Source organism: Rhea americana, unplaced genomic scaffold, assembly GCF_003343005.1.
Source record: "Rhea americana isolate MKP2758 unplaced genomic scaffold, rheAme1 scaffold_58, whole genome shotgun sequence".
Classification (NCBI taxonomy): Eukaryota; Metazoa; Chordata; class Aves; order Rheiformes; family Rheidae; genus Rhea; species Rhea americana.
In genome coordinates, this window is record NW_028186734.1 from 86752 (window position 1) to 106479 (window position 19728).

A 19728-nucleotide genomic window follows, 5' to 3' on the forward strand; every position below is an offset into this window, starting at 1 on the left:
AAAAAAAAAAAAAAAAAAAAAAAACACCAAGCAGAACTTCAGCCTTCACATTTATGAACAGTAAGCCCACCTTTTAGCAACTGCCCTCACTTTCCAATACTGCAAAAATGGACTGCATTGTTTTCAAAGTAGACTTGCCTCTAAAGAAATTACACTTAACCTGTTTGCAGCATTTGGCTTTCAAGTGCTCCTAATAGAGAGAGAAAGTCCCTGTCCTGGATTATGAAACAATTGAAGAAATTTGTGCTTGTTCATTGGCCKGTGTTTTGTTGCAGGCCTTTAGAAACCTTCCACGTATTATAGAGAGTATGACGCTTTAAATCTAATAAAACATCAATACTGGTTCTTGTAAGCATATAAAGACTTAATATAACATAAGATATGCAAACTACACACTAATGTACATAAAATAAACCCAACATCCCCAGCTTCCTTTCAGACTAAGTTTTAAGTTATGTTAAATTCTGCTCTCTAGCTTAATTTCCACTTAAAAGCATGTTAAAAAAAAAGTTACACTAAATTATTTTCAGCACTCAAGATATCAGAATATAGATTTGTATTTATTTCTTCCCATTACAACAGCATAAATCTTGATACAACACACTATTCATTCCATCAGAATTACAGATATGAATATAATTTTATTACCTTTCTTGCAGTTTGTTTCTCCACCATGGTACTATCACTGTCAGAATTTTCAATTTGAACTGTTTTTGTGGACCCAAATTTGGGCATTTTATAGCTGTTTAGCTAGTTGTATCTTGTATTAGTAGGTTCATTATGTGTCTGCAAAAAAAAGAAAAAATGCGTTATATAAAAACACGTATTTACAAAGTCACTATAGGAAAAATACGTCATAGATATCAGTAGAACTGGTCAGCACTCTTTAAAAAAAAAAAAAAAAAAGTACTCACAACTGGCCTCAAGCATCTCATTTGGCTACAGCTCCATCCTTGGCATGAAAATTAAAAGGCCTAACACCACACTGACTAGTGGAAACAGTATCATACCAGAAAAACACCAAGACAGTTGCTGAACTGCCTCATCCCTCTGACTTACCTCTTTGACAGGTTTAATGCTTTAAGTACTTGACAGTGCATTGCTGTTTAAAATCTCATTTCATTTTACAGGTAGTAAGACGAGAGATGCACAAGATTATTTCTAGAAAAACTGCAAACAAAATTATTCACTCTAGTCTGGCAAACTGAAATATTATCTATATGAAATATTTCAGAAAACAAGGTCAGGTCTTGATGATTTGCTATCCTTTCTGCTAGGACAAAAAGACATATGGCCTTTTCCTTTTAAAGCTTAGGCCTGAATCTAGGAATCTTAATTTCCACTGTCTAGCAAATGAGTAACRTAAGCCATCATTAGAGTATCTAAAGCTGTAGAGCTCTGTCATGTTYCATCTCCAGAGCACACGAAATAGGTGCAACTATGGTTTCACATAGCTAATTTTTGATTTTTGCATGTTAGCCTTGACTGCACTTTTCTACTTAAAGACAATGCAAAAGATGCCTAAAATCTTCCAGAGAAAGTCACACTGTCCTAAAAAACTTGTCAGAAGCAGAGAGAGTAGAGGTCTGCTCTTTTTCACTTCCAGCACAGCTAGCAATAGAGTCTATTTCTTTTCAGTATTATTTATCCAGCATCTTGTTAGAACTACAGACAAGTTGCAATAAACCAAATTACCCTATCATACACTAATTTTTAYTACATGGGGAAATCCATTAAGTGAGTTTAGCAACAAAAACTTGCAAGCTGTATCTCTTCTGAATAATAGGAGAGGAATAGAGAAGAACACTTCTGTCAGTGTTCTGTGGCAGTAAGACARCTGCCAACACAGGAGCTAAAATGTAATGGGAAAAGGCAGGGCAAAACCAGCTCACTAATGTGCGTAGGTAAAAAACTGAAGAAGAAAACATTGGTGGATGAGATTAGAAAGCTAACCAAGAGAAATCTGTATTGATAACTCATTTGACTTGGAGAAACTCATGAGCTCTTGCTGCCAGGTCTCTGTAGGCATACTGCAGGTTCTCACTCATTCTGYTCAGATAAGAATCCAGCGGGTTGTTAGGTCCCCACATACTACTCATCACAAATCCCCGAATTTATGAAGAGATCTGGAGCTTAACTAAGACAAACTTACTGCCACTTGGGGTGAAAACCAGGAGGCCTAACATATAAACACTGCTAATGCCTGGCAACAGGGGAACACACGCAAGAGAAAGCAAGCAAGTGAACTACCTCATTTGTCTGACTTGCCTCTTCTTGTATGAGTGCCTGAGAGGAAAGGTCATGTGAAAGCTGAAACTGCACTTGATACCATTTTAAAGCTGTTGAGGTTTTATGGATCATTTTGAACTGATGTATTATGTTACAAGTTTTTCTTAGGCCACACTCGTATTGAATCTTGCAGTAATTCAATACCTCAGCTAGGTATTGTTTCAGGTATAACTTTTCCATTGTTGCTCTATGATTAAAATTTTGCAATTATCACACAGAGAATTTGTTGCTGTTACAGGACCAGTGACACCATTTTGGCTGTACACAGGTAACCAAGAATGGAGACCAGTATTCTTTCTTTGGCAAATTACTTYGGAAAAAAACAGGTTTGCACACTAGCCCCAATACCCAAAACTTCAGATTAAAAACAAGCGTCTATCCAACAAAGAAAAGAATAGATAGCAAAACTAAGGGAAATTTTCTTAGAGAATACTTGGTTAAGGTGAGTACTGTTGTATACCAAAAAGTAACACTTTTTTTTTTTTAATCTTCTAGTAGGAGATGAGAAGAAATAGCTTCAAAATGCCCAGTCCAAAAGCCACAAAATTAGGAAATGCTGCATTGAAGTTTGCTCCTTTCCTCCCCTTCCCCCACACCCGAGTATTTTTCTTTTAACACTAACCACAAACTTAAGAAAAACAGGAAAAGCTTAATTAGAAGCTGTCTCACACATAACAACCTAAGCCTTGCCTTCCTGATGTCAATATATAAAATATAAAATAGAGAAATTCCTACTCTTCTACTCTTACCTGAGACAAAGACACCCACCAGTGTACCCCTCCCCATTTAGTAAGCTGTCAGTAGGATTTATGCAGCACTACTGATATGGAAAGCATCATTCATGTTTAATGGACATCAAAGCACACCCTTACTTGTCTTTTCTTCTTTGTTTTTGTAATACAGTTGCAGCAACAACAGTAAAGGCTTACAATGCAATGGAGGCACTATCCTCGAATTAGTTTCCTGTAGTTTATAAAAACATTTCATAATTCCAAGAGATGCAATCAGACAGTATCTTCACAGGCAAAGAACTTAYACTGTGCTGATCATGTCACGTACAGAGTGCTACCATAACAATAAAAACTTCTATTTTTATAGGTTTAGCAGAAAACACAAGCCAAATCTGCTTTTGCTCAGTTGGCCTCTGAACCCCTTTCATAAAGGGTTTCAGTTGTAACAATTTCAAATTGCCCTGTGGCAATAAATTACGTGCCAATTACAGCTTTTGAAAAATAAATTTCATTTCAGAAAGTTAGGCTCATAAAGTGGAATTATAATTCATCAATTTATTTTGAGGTGATGACAAAGTGAGTTTGTCCTGTAAGTTCTTCCTGTTGTATTTGTATGTATCACTACTGCTATTTTAAAACAGATCACCAGCATGTAAATACAATCTTTCTCTACTCTTCTAATCAAAATATTTTTCCATAGATCTTCTGCCACTTTCTGTCCTTCCTTTTCCTCTACAACTTGACTCCCTGAAACTACCTCCACTCTTGCTTTGCTTCTCACCCCTGCCTTTGTCCGCAGTCCCCTATACCCTTCTGCTTCTGACAGGAAGAAGCCCAGCTTCATAAGCTGAATAGAAATCGTATAGCTTAGGCTTGGCTCTGTTCCTCTTTAAAATTTGCCTCATCAGTAAGGGCTGAATAAGACTAATTGAACAASAGTTCCTCCTTCATGAAGGGCACAGTCCTCCTGTGCAGCTTTTCAGGTCTTATTAGATGGAAATAATTTATATAAGTGAAAGCCAGAGGTATCTTTTGAGGGGATGAAGACACTGATTTTTTTAAAATATATTTTAAGTTAAGGGTATTTTTAAAAAATAAAGTTATCACAATTACAGCTTTAAATACACAAATACAAGTGATGAAGAAAAAAATCACAGGATGGTTCCACTTCCTTCATCACATGATTAAAAGTAAACTCAGTCTTTGACTCCAAGCTAATTATATTTTCAAGAGAGAACTGCTTCAGAATATCACTAAAACTTACTATCATATATTGGATTATTAGAGCAAAACCTTTACCAACAAGCACAGTATGTGGGAACGTTTCTCATAAACTAGGTTTACTAGGTTGCTATTCGCAATACTAATGTGGAATAATCTTAAAGACAGGCATAAATACTTCAAATATTTGAGAAAGTGCTTCTTTGAATCGTGGATTTTTTCTTTTGAGAGACATCACTATAGTTCAGAAGAGAAAACAAACTATTCAACCTAAGACCATGCGAGTTCTTATTGCAGTAAAATTCTGAAGAAGTAATTTTACTAACATTCAAACTTTATTGGTATTTGCATGCAGCTCAGTGCTATTTTAACGATGCTCTGAACAGCCAAGTGTTTGCAGTCAAAATGAGAAAGTAGAACATTATCAGGTTCTTCTAGAGAAACTTAGATCTGTCCGAGTTTTCTCCAGAATTGTTCCTTAACAGAAATTACTGGTTTGACAGGCAGCTTTGGTCATGTATTTCAAATCATGAGAGCTCTCAATTAAAAGTTTAACTTCTCATATTTAAATTTTTGTCTCAATTTTTTAGTAGCTCTATTTATTTTGTGCTTTTCAATAAAATATAGAACCTGCTTCCTACCAATTAAACTTCTCCGCATAAAACAAAATCAGAWACTCCAATTACTTGGTCTTTATCTTTGGATGTCTTTCTTGCACATTTGGTATTGATTACTATACACTATTATTTGAAATACTGTGCTAGTTTTTCTCTCAAGCACTTTTCATCTCAGGCAACCAATATTTCTTACTTTTTCTTTAAAAAAGGAATAAAAATAAAAATTCTGACAAATCTATAAACACCGATTARAAGACTAGGATTATTTAATCTAAAACAGAAAATAGGCAATTTAGGATATAATTCATTACAGAAGATGAGTGCTATAATAAATCTCTAATACCAACAAGTCACTGTATTAGATTTTATATAAACTTACACATAGCACTAATAAAAGGGCATAACTTCATATTTAAAAAAAAACACTATGCAAGTCATGCTGTATTCCATTGACTGCTGCCATTATTGTTCAATCCTTTTGAATCAGTTCTTACATTCAGCCCCGTTTCCTCAAGAACGGAGGTGCACACAATTATGCTACGAGCATACGTATGACTCACCAATGACTTTCAAGACACTAGATGCTTTTGTCTGGATCTGATAGCAGAGAAAAGTTCCGACAGATATTAAGCACTTACAAATTTCATGGCAAAAGGAGGCCAGAGGAGAATAATACAACCAATAAGCATCATTTCCTCTAAGAGAAAGCTTCAGCAAATCTCTGCTGCATTGAATATTAGAAAAATATCCATGTGATAGCCCTAATAAACCACTTTTCCTTGTAACTGGGGAGAAAGGAAGAGTTTAAATAGAAACTTGCATATTCCTAGAGTCAATCAACCACGACACATAAATCTGTAAGAGATTAAGCTTCATTAGTTCTAGTGCTCATAGAACTATTTTGTTTCCTTTTTGGCTTACAGTGTGTTCTCAGTTTCCTGTTCTGCCATTTTTCTTTCCTATAACACAGAGCAAACAGTTACATGATACGTAGGGAGGGTTTTCTTTGGCAGCACTTCACAGTTACCTTGCAAGTTAGCTGATGGCCTTTAGAGCAAAGCAATAGGGCATGACTGAACTACTGTGTTAACAGCAAGAGCAGATGGGTAATTTCCAAGACACTGACTGCATTTATCCACGAGCTCAAGAAAACACTTGCATTTAGAAGGAAGATCTAGCATAAGGCAACCCTCTTTACCATTTCTGTTCTTTTATATTTCTCGTATCTTACTTCACTTGCAAAGGAAGAAAATAATTAAAATCCCAGTCTTTTGATAAGAATTTACTGCTAGCTAGAAAATCATGACTCAACTGTACAAAATTCCTGTTATATTTGACCAGACTGCTTTAGAATAGCTAATATTATAAAAATGGGCAGAGAGGATGGTGATTAGTCTAAGAAAATTAGACTTATGAAAATGATAGTTAAGGCTACATTGACATTAGCAAGAAGTGCCGCATATCAAAAACATATCTGTAGAGTGGAACAGTTGGTAATAAAAACTCAGAATTTCCATTAGTCACATTTAGCAGTTTTSCCCTGGACTAGTTGTAGCACAGTCCCATGTACTAAATGCTCATTAAGGACTGCAGCACATTCAGCACATTCCTGGAGTGCATCTCTCAGTATAGCTTTTGATCAAGGAGGAATCCAGCTAGTGGTCTGAAGCTGTTCCAGAATGAGAACTGAACTTCAGCAAGGAGAGATGATAAGGACAGCCACTCAAAAGGCAACCCCTGGTCCAAATYAAAACACCGATGTAGAGACTCATGACCAACTTCCAGTGGGACTGTCAAATGCAGCTGGTGTTAAAGCAGTTAAAGAAAGGGAATGGAAAGAGTAGAAAGGACCAAAATCCATTTTTTTTTTTTTTTTTTTAAAAAAGAACTTCAAGGAACAGAATTTAAGTAAAAGGCAATTTAAGTAATTTTATACCAAAAAGATGTCCATTCAACTACATTTCAAACTCTCTCAATCATTTTTTCCTGATCAGGAAAGTGCAAGTAACTTGTTTATTTCACAGTAAAAGTATCCTTAGGCAAACAGAAGTTGGTAAAGTGATTTATTTCTTTCTAAAGAGAAGGTTCACAAACTCTGACATTACTAGTGATAGACAAAGCACTGTGATGGGATACATAGCAGCAGCATCTTTTTTTTTTTTCCTCTTACAGAAAGCATTGTTTGCCTCTATGTTGACAGTTACTCAACTTTAACTTATCGCTGTACAATGAAGCATCCCCAGCACAGATGAGGGAATCGTAGGTACTAGCCTGAGTTAAYGCACACACTTTTGACCTAATGCATCCAAGAAAGGAAAGAGCATGTGAGGTGGAATGAGAAAACGTGTTGGAGTGTTTTGTTTGGGGGACATGTTAAGAGGACTTTAGAGTTTGGCACTGTGAGGAAAGAGACCATCCAGGCCTGAGTATTCAAAGGAACCATGTGCATTAGGAAGGCAAGAAGGTACAGTAGTTTAGAGACAAGTTAATATAAAGAGCTGCTGGATTGCTTCAAGATTTGCCTGGTAGAAGTATGTACATTTTTATCCTCTGAGTGAGTAGAGMTTCAGATCAAAGTGAAAGAACACGACTGATGAGGAAACAGCAGAGTGACAAACTTRAGAACAAGTAAAAAGGGATTGTGCTTGCAAAGGAAGAAAAGAAGAGTCCGTGATCAACACAAGAGTTTTTTCTCTAAAACACAGAACACAARCCAGAATTCTTAAATCTTGCCATTCCTTTACTCTCAGGAAACACTTGTAAAAACAGCACAATCATCCCACCTCCATCTCCTTGTAGTTTTAACAGAGAAYGAGACTAACTACTGTTGCCAGTTTTCCTTAACTCCTTGGAAAGACATACTTTGAAAATAAAGGTTTAAACACTGATGATGTCTAATGAGAATGCCAAGACGAAGACAGAATGGGACATTGCCCAATACTTGTCACATATTTGCCAATAATGGAAGAGCTGCACTTGGGATCCTACACTGCTCTGAGCTTGAGGGAACTAGTATGCATTTCAGTTTTTCAGATCTAGTAAGCTCCACCAGGCTTATGCAGCTGGACTTCATATCAGAACCAATACTGCCAGAGGGGGCAGCTGCTGTAAGAAAGCAGTGAAAACACTGTGAGCAGCACTGCCAGAAGAGATAATAAAAACTGGGAATAAAAGCTGGGGAAAAAAGGTACAGAAAAATATAATGGAAGTCACGACCACTTTTTAAAAGTGTCAGGAGGGGAACTACACCTAGAGACAATGTTCCACTGGTTACACTCAGTCTGCCTGTATCAGTCTCTTCCCATTCCATTCCTCAGCCTATTTTCTTCACCCAGTTATTCCTTCCACTCTTATCATACACTTTTTGTGTCTTTGCCTAAAAGAGAAGATTCAGATCCCCAAAGAACATCTTTCAGGTAAGAATTATCATTTCATTTCATGGCATCCTKAGGCATTCTCAAGGCACCTGTATGTTCTCTTCTAGCCTGAAAATTTACAGGTTTGAGGGAAGGAAAGTAGAAATCAAGATCAACTTATGAAGAAGTCTCCCTTAAAGCATTTTCTGTAAAATAGCTCAGTTCAGTAAAGCACAATAAGATTCTTCCAAAAGATGGCCAAGCCTTTTTCTCCTTCAGCAGAATAGGATGCGAGCCTGCCACAGAAATTAGCCCTTCAAATAGTAAACCCAGCCTTAAAAAAAATGTCATTAGACCATTATATAAAGTATTATTTTAAAAATTCAAAATGAGTGGTGATGTAGCCACAAAAACGTTAGTCTTTGTACCAAGGCTTTCCAAGCAAATGACTGTATAAACACAGTTATTCAATAACCCTTGCAGTTTACTTGATCTTTGTAATGAAAATAATGAAAAAAGCACACCTTCATTTGTACCAGAAAACTAGAACTATTTTTGCTCAAAGTCCTACAAAAACAAAGTTACACGGATCACACACAAAAGAGACTTCCTCCCAAATACACTAAGCAACCAAGACAGCTGCTACAGTCCAGCATCCTAGAAAGTAGCATGCATTATCATTTCTAAGTAGGATTACTAAACAACTAAACTCCTGAAGTGCTGAAGTAAAAAATGACTAGATATGAAATCTATATGCTAACAGACATTTTTTCCAGAAGATGATAATGTATTAGACATATGCAGCTATAACCTACTAAACCTGCAATGATGTACATCCATATAGGCAAGCCTGGCTAGTGCTGCAAGCTAGAAGCATACTGTTCTTTTAAAAATTTTAAAACAGCATATTTTGATTTAACAGAAGATGAAGTAAGAGATAGCAAATTTCTTTGTGTTTCTTATCTAAAACCAAATTCCAAAATGATCACTTCCCGTACCTGGTAAACACTTAATTTTTTCCTGGTTGCTGTATTTCCTGGCCTTATCAGGCACTTTTTGCCCTGCACCACCCTGTATGGTGTCTTACTGTACTTGCAATTCTGTTCTTTAGCAGTAAATCAGTGAATAAGTTATTAATTACTCACTTTAGGTAGCACCAATTTAACATACCAGTGAGAAAAGTACCTGAATGACACATGCAGTGGCTTTTACAAACAAAAATGTTCTTGTGATCTTTCATTTGGAAAATACCCATGAGCTCCTTTCACATGGGATCGAGACAGCTGGGTGCACACAGCTTGCAGTCAGAATGACGATGACAGCAGAGATCCAGCCTGCACTCTGAAACGAACAAGGTCTAGGGCACCGGCGTCTGCAGCTGTGTTAAGTGCAAATGCAGCGTACAGTGCGGGCATGAGTCAAATTTGGCAGATTTTGCAGCCTTTGACAGTAAAATATGACAAAACGTTTTTGATCCTAAAAGTAGAGAATTAATTTATTACAAATTTCCTTCAAAATGTACACAATATTTGAGATGACGACTTTGTGGTTAGAACATGCAACACTGAGATCACTTTTACTCCTTTCTTTGCTACATCTATTGTGTAACCTCAGAAAAAGTGCTTTTAATCCCCCCCCCAACCCTCTCCACTAAAGTTCTCGCTCCAAGATTTTAGATGATATAGCAGAATAAAGGGGGGAGGGGAGAAAGATGGTATGACACATACTCCTTTCAGAAGTATCTGACATGAGGAGACTTGGATATGTATATTCTGGAGACTTCCTAGGTCCAAACTAATACATGGAATGGACTGGTAGACTTACTGTCCTATCAGAATCTATTTTTACATTTTAGTTTGAAATGTTTAGATAATTGAGATCAAGAAATATGAGGATTCCACAAATCTTTCTGCAATAACAAAATACTGGAACTTCATTTTATAAAGGTGTCCTTAAACAGCGGAGCTCAAATGAGCAGCAACTACTCACAATCTCCAGAACAGCTTTTAATGTACTCTGAAGTACCTACTCAAAGCCTGCCAGACTACACTACACAGGGATAGGATAAAGTCTCTGAAAACATCTGACACTCAGGCAGCAAGAAATATTTTCCAATACTTCAGCTGGAACTCACCACTACTTCCTACCAAAATAAAAAATGTATCTAATAGTCTAGGAATTTCTACTAGGAAGAGCAAGAAATGAGAGAACATACAACTCTTTTCTACTCAAAATCAAACTAGGCACTTCACAGGAGTTTTAGTGTATTTGCATATATAGGACCTTGGGCTCCAAATGCCTTCAAAATCTATATTCTAAGAGCCTGAGTTTATTTGTGCTTGGTTTCAAGTTCCACAGATATCACAATTCTCTTAGAARGAGGCTGACAGGCCTACTGCTAGCACTGAAATAAATCTAACAAATACACTCCTTCAAAGAGCATGACTGAATACTTAATTTTCTGATTGAATCTTAACAAAGTAAAGCATTATTTTTTTAATTGAACATACACTTACAGAAGAACACAAGAAAAGTATTGCTCACAGAATTATAGACTAGTTGAGGTTGGAAAAGCACCTGGAGGTCATTTAAGTACCTCAGTCATCTAGTAACTCGGACATTCTCAACTCTCCTTTTATCTTACACAGGTTGAGTTTAATTTTTCTGTTCAAGTAGCAAAAGATAAAAGACCGTCTGGCAAACAGAAGCYTTCCTATCCTTTACTAACCGTAATACATACAAATCATACAACAGGGTTTTACAAGCAGCACATCACAAAAAAGAAAACTTCAGTCCAAAAGGAATTTAATTACAAGATTTAATTTACAAAATCCTATTCACTCATTGAAAATACCAAATGTCAATGTGCCCTTCAGATTTGTTCTGAATATATTATTCTAACTGAATATTAAAGGTACTACTGGTTTCTAAATTATAGCTCTATCATCCTTCAGTAAGAGCTGCACAGAGAGCAAGAACTTGCTCCTCTTGTGTCACATCTCATTATTGGAAATACATCACCTCCAGCTTGGACCTCTGTGGTGTTCCCTTGCAACTACATTTAAGAGTAAACACCAAACAAACAGGACTGAAACTTCTATTGAAGCAGTGCAGGGTCTCTCTCACATCACATACTTTCAACCAAAACTCCACAATTTACCTCTTACAATGAAACCAACACACTGGCACTAACTTGCTTCCAAAACTGTGTACACACTACATATTGAATGGACTTTTATATATATGCGTGTGTGTGTATATGTGTGTGTGTGTGTATATATATATATACACACACACACTCACACACATATACACACACACGCATATATACATATATATATATATATATATATATATATATATATATTACAGATTTTTATATTTCCTTGGATTTAGCCAATTTCAAGTCATTTTCTGAACACTCCTTTTGAACCGAATCATGAGTCTGCCCATCAAAATCCCTCCTGAAATACTACTTTAAGTAGCATGCAAGACAGAAAGCAGACCTTAACTTTCTCTGATTGTTCTTACTACTGGCAATTAAAGGCAAATTCTAATAGCAATTAAAGAAACAGCTCAGCTGCTGTGTGAAAATTTTGGACATACTGATGAAGTTCCAAGGAACCACTGATTAGACATGCCTGTAGAAAGCAGCTTCATTTGCTTCCAAAAGAAGAGAATCTATTTATCACTTGTACCTTGATTCCTTGTTGTTTTAGCTTGCCTCGAATTCTGCCTTCTTAAAGATAAGGAAACCTAAAAAACCTACCAAAAACCCACCATAAATAAAAAGGAGGATTTATCTGGGACAATAAAAACAGCAAAGCACCTACTATCCATAAATCAAAAGTGGGAAGAAGAGTTTGGTTTCCCATTTCTGACTTCTCTTTTTGTCTGCCATAATAAAAGTGAACAAGAGATGAAGGCACATACTGCTGCAATAGTCTCAAGAAAAAAAGGAGGGCAAAAAATATTTTGTATTGGGACTCAAGAGGGATACTCTTCAGAGGAAAAAATTCTACTTCAAACAACTAAAAAAGTGGATTCTGCTTTTAACAGCAGCTTTATGCATAGATTTGGGGAGTAAGCTTAGATTTACTTGATAACATCTTGCTGAAACAAAAAAAAAGGAAGAAAGAATTTTGTTTTAGCGAATGAAAGACATGTTTAAGGACAATAAATAAAAAGACTCTACAGGGTTTAAAACTGATCAGTGCACAACTCTACTGAAAATGACAACTCTGAGATAAGACACAGCTAACAGAAAACAATAGTATTTTACTTATCACAAGAAAACGACAGAAGTGGGAAAACTGATGGTACACAGAATCTTCTCCCTTTCCCCAAATCAAAATTAAGGGCCCAGTATCAATGAATATGTAGAGTTTAGAATGGACTGGCTGTCCATGAAAACCTCAGAKAGAAAACAGAATAGACAAGATGAAAAAAAACTGATTTGAGTCATCAGCAGGTAGACAGYATTTAAAGTTAATTTGTGGATAAGAGTACCTACCATTGCCATTTTAGAAGAATGCGGAATCAAAAAGCACAACCTCAAATGCTTGAAGAATTAAGAAGTCATGAGGAAACTGAWCCACTACAGATTTAGAAAGAACAATCTGATCAGCTAGAAGACTGATAGAAACATTGCAGAAGAACCACATAAAGGCACAGGAATAAACTCATACGTATTATTATAAACTTGTGTTCTGACTAAGACAGAGGGAAAACTATACTTTGAAGAACAAGAGAGGAAAAAAGAAAGAAAACTCAACATTACGCATAGAAGACTCCAGTTGGTGTTCTCTGAAAAGACGCCTAGAGATTTTGGAAGTGAAGGAGGGATAAGAAAGCTACATCCATTGACAGAAAGAGGATTAAATGCACCATTTAATGCTGTTCTTAAGACAATGTAGATCAAAGCATGTTTATACCAGGAAGGAAGGAAGAAGGAAGAAGAAAAATACAGAAATGAATATTAAAAAAAAAAANACACAACTGAACACAGAGCAGCTTATAAATCAGTGCAAGAAGATAATTAAGACTGCAACAATCCCACCAGAGAGCTACATTAAAAAAGAACCCTACAGCTGCAAAATCAAGCTATCGAAATCAAAAATGCCAAAATTAAGATTTCCTTCACCATCTGAAACTTCACTAATTATATAATTACACAATTGTATTCTATTCTCCCGCCCCATGACCTTCATATTGTGGCTCCAATATATGAGGTGAATGCTCAACTAACAAATAGTTAATCAATATTTATTTTCTCATTCTGTGAATGTTRTATTTTATTTATTGTGCTTTCTAAACCTTTTGCTTTCTTTGGCTTTCATCATAAAAGCATTTGATCACTTCTCAGACACTCATTTACTTCCACAATATTCCTGAAAAATGAGACTGCATTATTTCCTTGATTTTACAGATTAGGACTTCCAGTCACAGAAATATTAAAGTCAATAGCTTTAGCAATTTGCCACATCCATAATTACATCAAGGACTTGATTTTTCCAGAGTATACCATGTTATACAGCACTTCATATTTGGTTTAGACCAAAGCGATTTCAGCTGCAATTTTTGCAACCAACTCCCCTTTCCCCACCACTGTGAAAGAAAGTCTTAAAGCAGTTACTCACAAGTAAAGAAAATATTTCATCAAACGCTCTAAAAGCCTGTATCTTAGAGTGATTCCAAACTATTCAAAAAGAGAATCCTCAACACCTTGTTTTCTAGGGCAGCACTTAACTTTCATCAACGTGGGACCTTCATTTCTCTTCCTGAAACCTCCTAAATTATAGAACATATTCCAACTTCTGCAATAAGCCAGGAATCTGACAGCAGTATCACTGATTACTGTGGTAGTTTATCCCCAGAGATTCATGCTGTTCACTACGTAAAGTGGAGTTCCCACCAAAAAAGGTTAAATCATGATCTCATTTTGCTATCTGCAAAAAGGCAAGTAATGCTACTGTATATGGCAGGTGGTATTTCATACACAGCAGGCTAGTTASACCGCTTTTTTACATGTTTTGAAAAGGCAGGGTGGGGGAGGAAACATATGGCCAAGAAGCACTTGTTTCACTTTTGTGGATAACACACTCCTAGTTCCTACCTTTACTCTCTCTAAATTTCCCTGTCCCAGACAAACTTTTAGCTCCTCCCACTGCAAATGTCACTCTGCTCATCAAGCTTATGACAAAATTTGTTRGTATCTGACTTCTAAGATCATATGGAATTAACTACTGCTTATGTCTAGATAAGGCACTGATAGTCATAGTTACATAAATTAACTTTTTGTCAAAGTAGCCTTGCAAGTGCTATGCCAAACAATCTAGCTTCAATTTCTTAATAGAATATGAGGGAGGAAAAGAAACAAAGGTTCCTAGCTATCTATAAATGACTTCTTACACTCTTCCACATAGGTAACTCTGCATGGAAGAGTTAAGGAAAATGACTATGTCAACCTCTAGCTGGTTTACTTCTATTTTAACATTTCACAGTAGCCTACTAAATATTTAAACCTAGGTATCCAAAAAGGTGCCATTTTCAAAGGACTGGATATACACAAAGAATCAGTTAGATCCATGGAATTAAGAACAGGGAAAATCCTTCTGCATTCAGYCACATCCCCCCAAAAAGACATCAAAGACCAGCACCCTATCAGGGACAGGGGATGCGAGAAAAGATGTGAAATAAGAGAAGTAAAGAGAAGGTGAACTCCTTCCCAGTTGACTCCTTAATACCTACAAGGATACTCAATTCTTTCCTAAAATGTTTTAGAAAAAAAGATTATATGAGAATTAAATTGTTTGCATAACATTGTTCAGGGAGAAAACCAATGTTGACCAACTGCGGCCTAAACTGACAGGCAACATTAATGCAGTACCACCCTGAAAATAGCAGAGTGGGGAAGATGCTACTTTGCAACAAAGACCCTGGAAGAAAAACGTATATACACTGAAAACTGAAACATGGAGGCACTGAATGAAATGGAATTTGAAGGAACAAAAAGAAAGAGCAGTATCACGAAGTTTTCACATTTATTTTTGAACGTTAATTGTTTTGCAAGTCTGAAAACTCTGATGTTAATTGTTTATCAAAAGAAAAATAAAAGGCCACTGAGTGTCAGTACAGTAGGTACTCCCTGACCTCTAAATCCTACAGACATTTATACTGAGCACAAACTTTTAGAACAGTATTCTTGCTACCATGAGATTATAGCCAACAGAACTATTTGTTACTTCACAAAAGCCTTTGGAGACCTACGGGCTTGTCCAAYACTGAAGGCATGTAGAGTGGAAACATGCTGTTGAACAAAGAGCACAAGATAGCAGGCCAGGCCATTTAATATCAAAACGGCATGCCAGATCACTCAAAATGGAACAATCTATACTAATAAACTAGAAATACAGTGCTGTTAAAAAAAAAAAAAAAGTCAACCCATTCTCTCTAATCATCATTTTCTCCTTACTATYCAAGGAGTGTGCTATGTGCAAAGCCCTTCAGTTAATATTTTATGGCAAAGTTAATTTAGAATTAAGAGAGTTAAAATACYGAAGCTAACAGTTTGTGGAACCTGTATTATATAAAGAAAATGACATTTATATCAGAGAAAGCAGAAAATCTTCCCTCCCTTGAGTTGTGTTGAAGCTTTAGACACACAAACACACATATATATACATGCATATATACCTATGCACACACMCATTTATATATGAAATAAAAAACAATGAGCATCTTCTAATAATAAAAAAGGGGGTAAAAAAGAAAACACAAAAACATGCATTTGCTCCCCCAGGAACAGTGTTAAAACCTTCTTTTCAGAAATCACTGCTGTTGGCTCCTATTTCAGTCGGACTAGGATGGCTCCTGCCTAGTGGCAAGGGGCATCATTCCTTCTGTACTACAACCACCATTCYTGCATGCAGGATAGTAACAAACTGCAACGGGCTACTAGAACAAGACAGTTCTAAAGGATGTTTTTCATGCTGTCAGATAAACCCCTTTTCTTCCCAAAGAATATACTAGCACTGCCACTTTTACATATAACTGGTTGTTCTGCAAGAAGGCAATAGAAAGAAACAAAACAGATAGCAAAAAGAATGCAAATACATTAAAAAAATAATTGGTTTTCTCCTTGAAAGGAATTCTGCAAGATCAAAAATGCTGTAAGTTTTTCTTCGGATACTATCATGTTCAAAGAAATGCTCTTATCAATATCTACGCTCTAGTTATTTTTTGCTTCTTCCGTAGCAAAAAATAAGGTGGTTTCACTTTCAGTTTCTCACTCAAGCATACTCTGAGTTGCTCACACTGGAAAAGACTTTCTTCAAATAAGTTTTAACACAAACAAAAACTTTTTCTTTCTAAATTCGAGGTTTTACTTTTTAGTAAGTGAGATGAAATGCAAAGAAGTCTTTATGCAACAATTAATTAGTAATCTAAATTTAAAAAAGTAAAGACTTCATAGAGAATCTGTACAACAGAATCTAATACACTAGGGAGTTTTACAAGACTATCACACACAGGTATCATAATTAGAAGGCATCCTTTAACTACCAAAAATGAAATTATTCAGGAAAAAAAAAGATTTATCTCAACAGTGGAAAAAAGTTCTATTCAACATCTGAAAAGAAAGAAGTTGGCCAGTTTTAGACTTTATCAGCTCTTTAACAATAGGCTCAGGAAAGAATCAAAGCAAACTAACTGAAATTAGAACTTAGTATTTTATTCACACTGTTAGGGTGAATTCAAGGTTCAGATGGTCATGGCCCTGAGCAGCCTGTTCTGAGCAGGAGACTGGACTAGACAACCTCTGGGGATCCCTTCTAACCTCAACTACTCTATGACTCTATTCTGTGAATCAGAAATTCCACTGTTCTTTAACTTGGAGAGAGCACATTCACTAGCAGGTCTCTCCTCCCTCTGATATATTAGTGAGCATATGAAACAGTAAGTTAAATCTTACACTCTCCAGTAACTTATGCTATGTAGACAGCAGACGTTTCAACAAAGACTTAATGCAAGTGGCTAGAAAAACCTGTATAGCTTGTAGATATGGATATGATACTCATCTTCTATCAGATCATTCAGACAACGTAGAATTTAGGTTGCAACGTATCCTGTTCTCACTGAAGTACATATCTGGCTATCAAAATAAATATTCACATGGAAAAATCCCCCACCTCTTAACTCAGAGCCAGACATACGTACACTTGCAAGAGAGACTGAAAGGAGCTCCTGGTCTTCCAGACAGCCTCTCAAAATAAAGGAGATTCTTGAACCTATAAATAGGAATCTATTTTCGGAAAGAAGAAACAGAGTCACTTTTGCCCAAGAACGCTAGTTCTCTGGAGCTGAAGACACTGCCCTATTGCAAAATCCAGTATTAGTCCTCCCTTTTAGTCTACAAGTCTAAAAGACTTGATGTTCACAGGTGCTTCCTCTCAATCTTTTTTAGGATGATTTATGGGTTCAAAGGAAGCACCTGCAGAGATGTTTTAGCATAAGATGATACTCCATTAAACTAAATGGAGAAATGGAGTTGTAAGCTTTAGTTCTGATCCATTGATTATTCCTTAAACATGTAAGTAAACACATCTTTGCCAAGAGACAGCCTTAAGAGCCCTCCTATTAGTACCTGGACAAACTTAAGCTTAATAAGCAATAGGCTTGCTCTTTAAATTCCTTATACAGAAATTCACATCTCCATTAGAAAGTTTCTAAAGATCTACAAGCCAAAAGATTTCAAATACACTTTCTATGTTATTATCATTATTATTACTAGGACTTCAGTAATTTCTATTTAAACCTTCRTTAACTTCTTTGATAATTATCCAACTTAATAGCAAGAAACCTCAAAGCTTAGCAGCAGCTGCCACAGAAGGAACAAAGCCTAACAACATACAAAGGCCTTTCATAGGCTAAAAGTAGAGAGATCACCAGTGCCTGGTTGCTATWGCTCTTCAACTTTAACAGGATTCAGCATGAGAAAAAATGGTCTGCTCTAGTGCCATCTTATTATTGGTAGGACCTAAAACAGTAGATGCAGAAGAGCAGACTTGCTTATAGATCCCCCCAACTGGACGACTGAGGCTCTCATCCTGGCTACTTTGCTAAAATGTACAAAATATCCAACAGTATTCATTGCCAACTCATGACCATCCCATTCATCACACAAGTAACAGAACAAAGTAATATACTAGTTTCTTTAGTGAAATAGTTTTTCTTAGGGGAAAAGAGATAGTGGGAGAACAGATGGAATGGAAATACAAAACAGAACGACCAGAAAAATGTTTGCATGCATGTATAAATACTCAGAGCTGTAAAACTACAGTGAGTATTGCACTTAACACTCAATGTTTTACAATGTCATCTGGAAATCAAAGGGATTGGAAAGCAAAAAGAAGTTATTTTCAAGAGAAAAGATAAAAATAAAAAAAAAATCCAAGTGTAACATGGTTTTCAAGACACATTACCCAATCAAGAAAAACATCAGTGAAAACACCTTCAATTTTTATCTGTACACTAGTAGTAAGAATAAAGACTACTAAGTAGCAGAACACTGTCAAGCACCACAGAAATTTGATTTCTTTCAGCCAGCATTCTTTGTAGTTTAGGATCTTGAAGAGAACATAAAGAAGAGGGAGATGTTTCTACACATTAGCTAAGGAAACTGTCCATCTACTAGAGCTTGAAAGGTTTGAAAAGCCAGACATCTATTAAGTAGGACTAATACAAAAGGCTTTGAAAGAAAAAGGACACTGCAGGCAATGCCTTCAGGTAAGTAAGCTCATTTCTGCTGTCACCAAGTGATGGAACTTTCTTAGATTTACACCACAACAATACTTCTGGAACGACAAAATGTTATTTGGGTTCTGTTGCACTTCATACGTTCTGAAGCTAACAGGAAAAAYAGTGTTTTATCTCTGTCAGTTTCTTATACTCCATCTCCACCAGGCTACTGGCAAATGAAAAGCTCTTAACAGATGCAGGGAAGAAAATGTCCTAGGTCTTCTTCTTCCACCTGCATTTTTACATTTTGCCTCTAATATGATTATATCTTTTTAGTATTGCTAATGACTTCTCTTAACATAAAACAGTGTGAAACCAATCCACTTCTGACAATATCACTACCTGGGGCATGCCATGAACCTGAAGAGGGTTTATTCATTTACTCTTTGCTAAAGATAAAAGCTGTTGCAGCAGATATATAGACACTTCTGTGAGATCCATGAAGACAACCCAAAATAAGCCAAGGCATAGTCATATCAACTCTAAAGGGCTTGAAGGGCTCTCTTTAAACAAATATCTAGATTTTACAAGAGGTGACAAAAAAAGGTCCTCAACTGYTAAGCAACAAAGTAAGGCTCAACAAGCTTATAAAGGAATTTTTCCAAGACTTCTTTGAGTTCAGGTATAATAATGAATAGCTACATATTTTATCAGGGCTCTGACTTCTGTTATTCAGTTAATAAATGTATTCAGTGTCATAACAGAAATGCAAGATAG

At 36.2% G+C, this 19728-nt stretch overlaps 1 protein-coding gene across 5 annotated transcripts in view; it reads right to left on the reverse strand.

Annotated features, from left to right (window-relative positions):
• Nucleotides 1–19728, reverse strand: part of ANKRD12 (ankyrin repeat domain 12) — a 67384-nt gene that overhangs the window by 43980 nt on the left and 3676 nt on the right. For 4 of the 5 annotated variants that reach the window (XM_085319241.1, XM_085319243.1, XM_085319239.1 and 1 more), the window contains one exon: nt 649–786. In XM_085319241.1, the coding sequence (XP_085175367.1) occupies nt 649–735 (87 nt within the window). In that variant the 5' untranslated portion in view covers nt 736–786. Of the gene's footprint in view, nt 1–648; nt 787–19728 lie in introns of those variants that run through there. The other variant, XM_085319244.1, reaches the window with a different exon arrangement.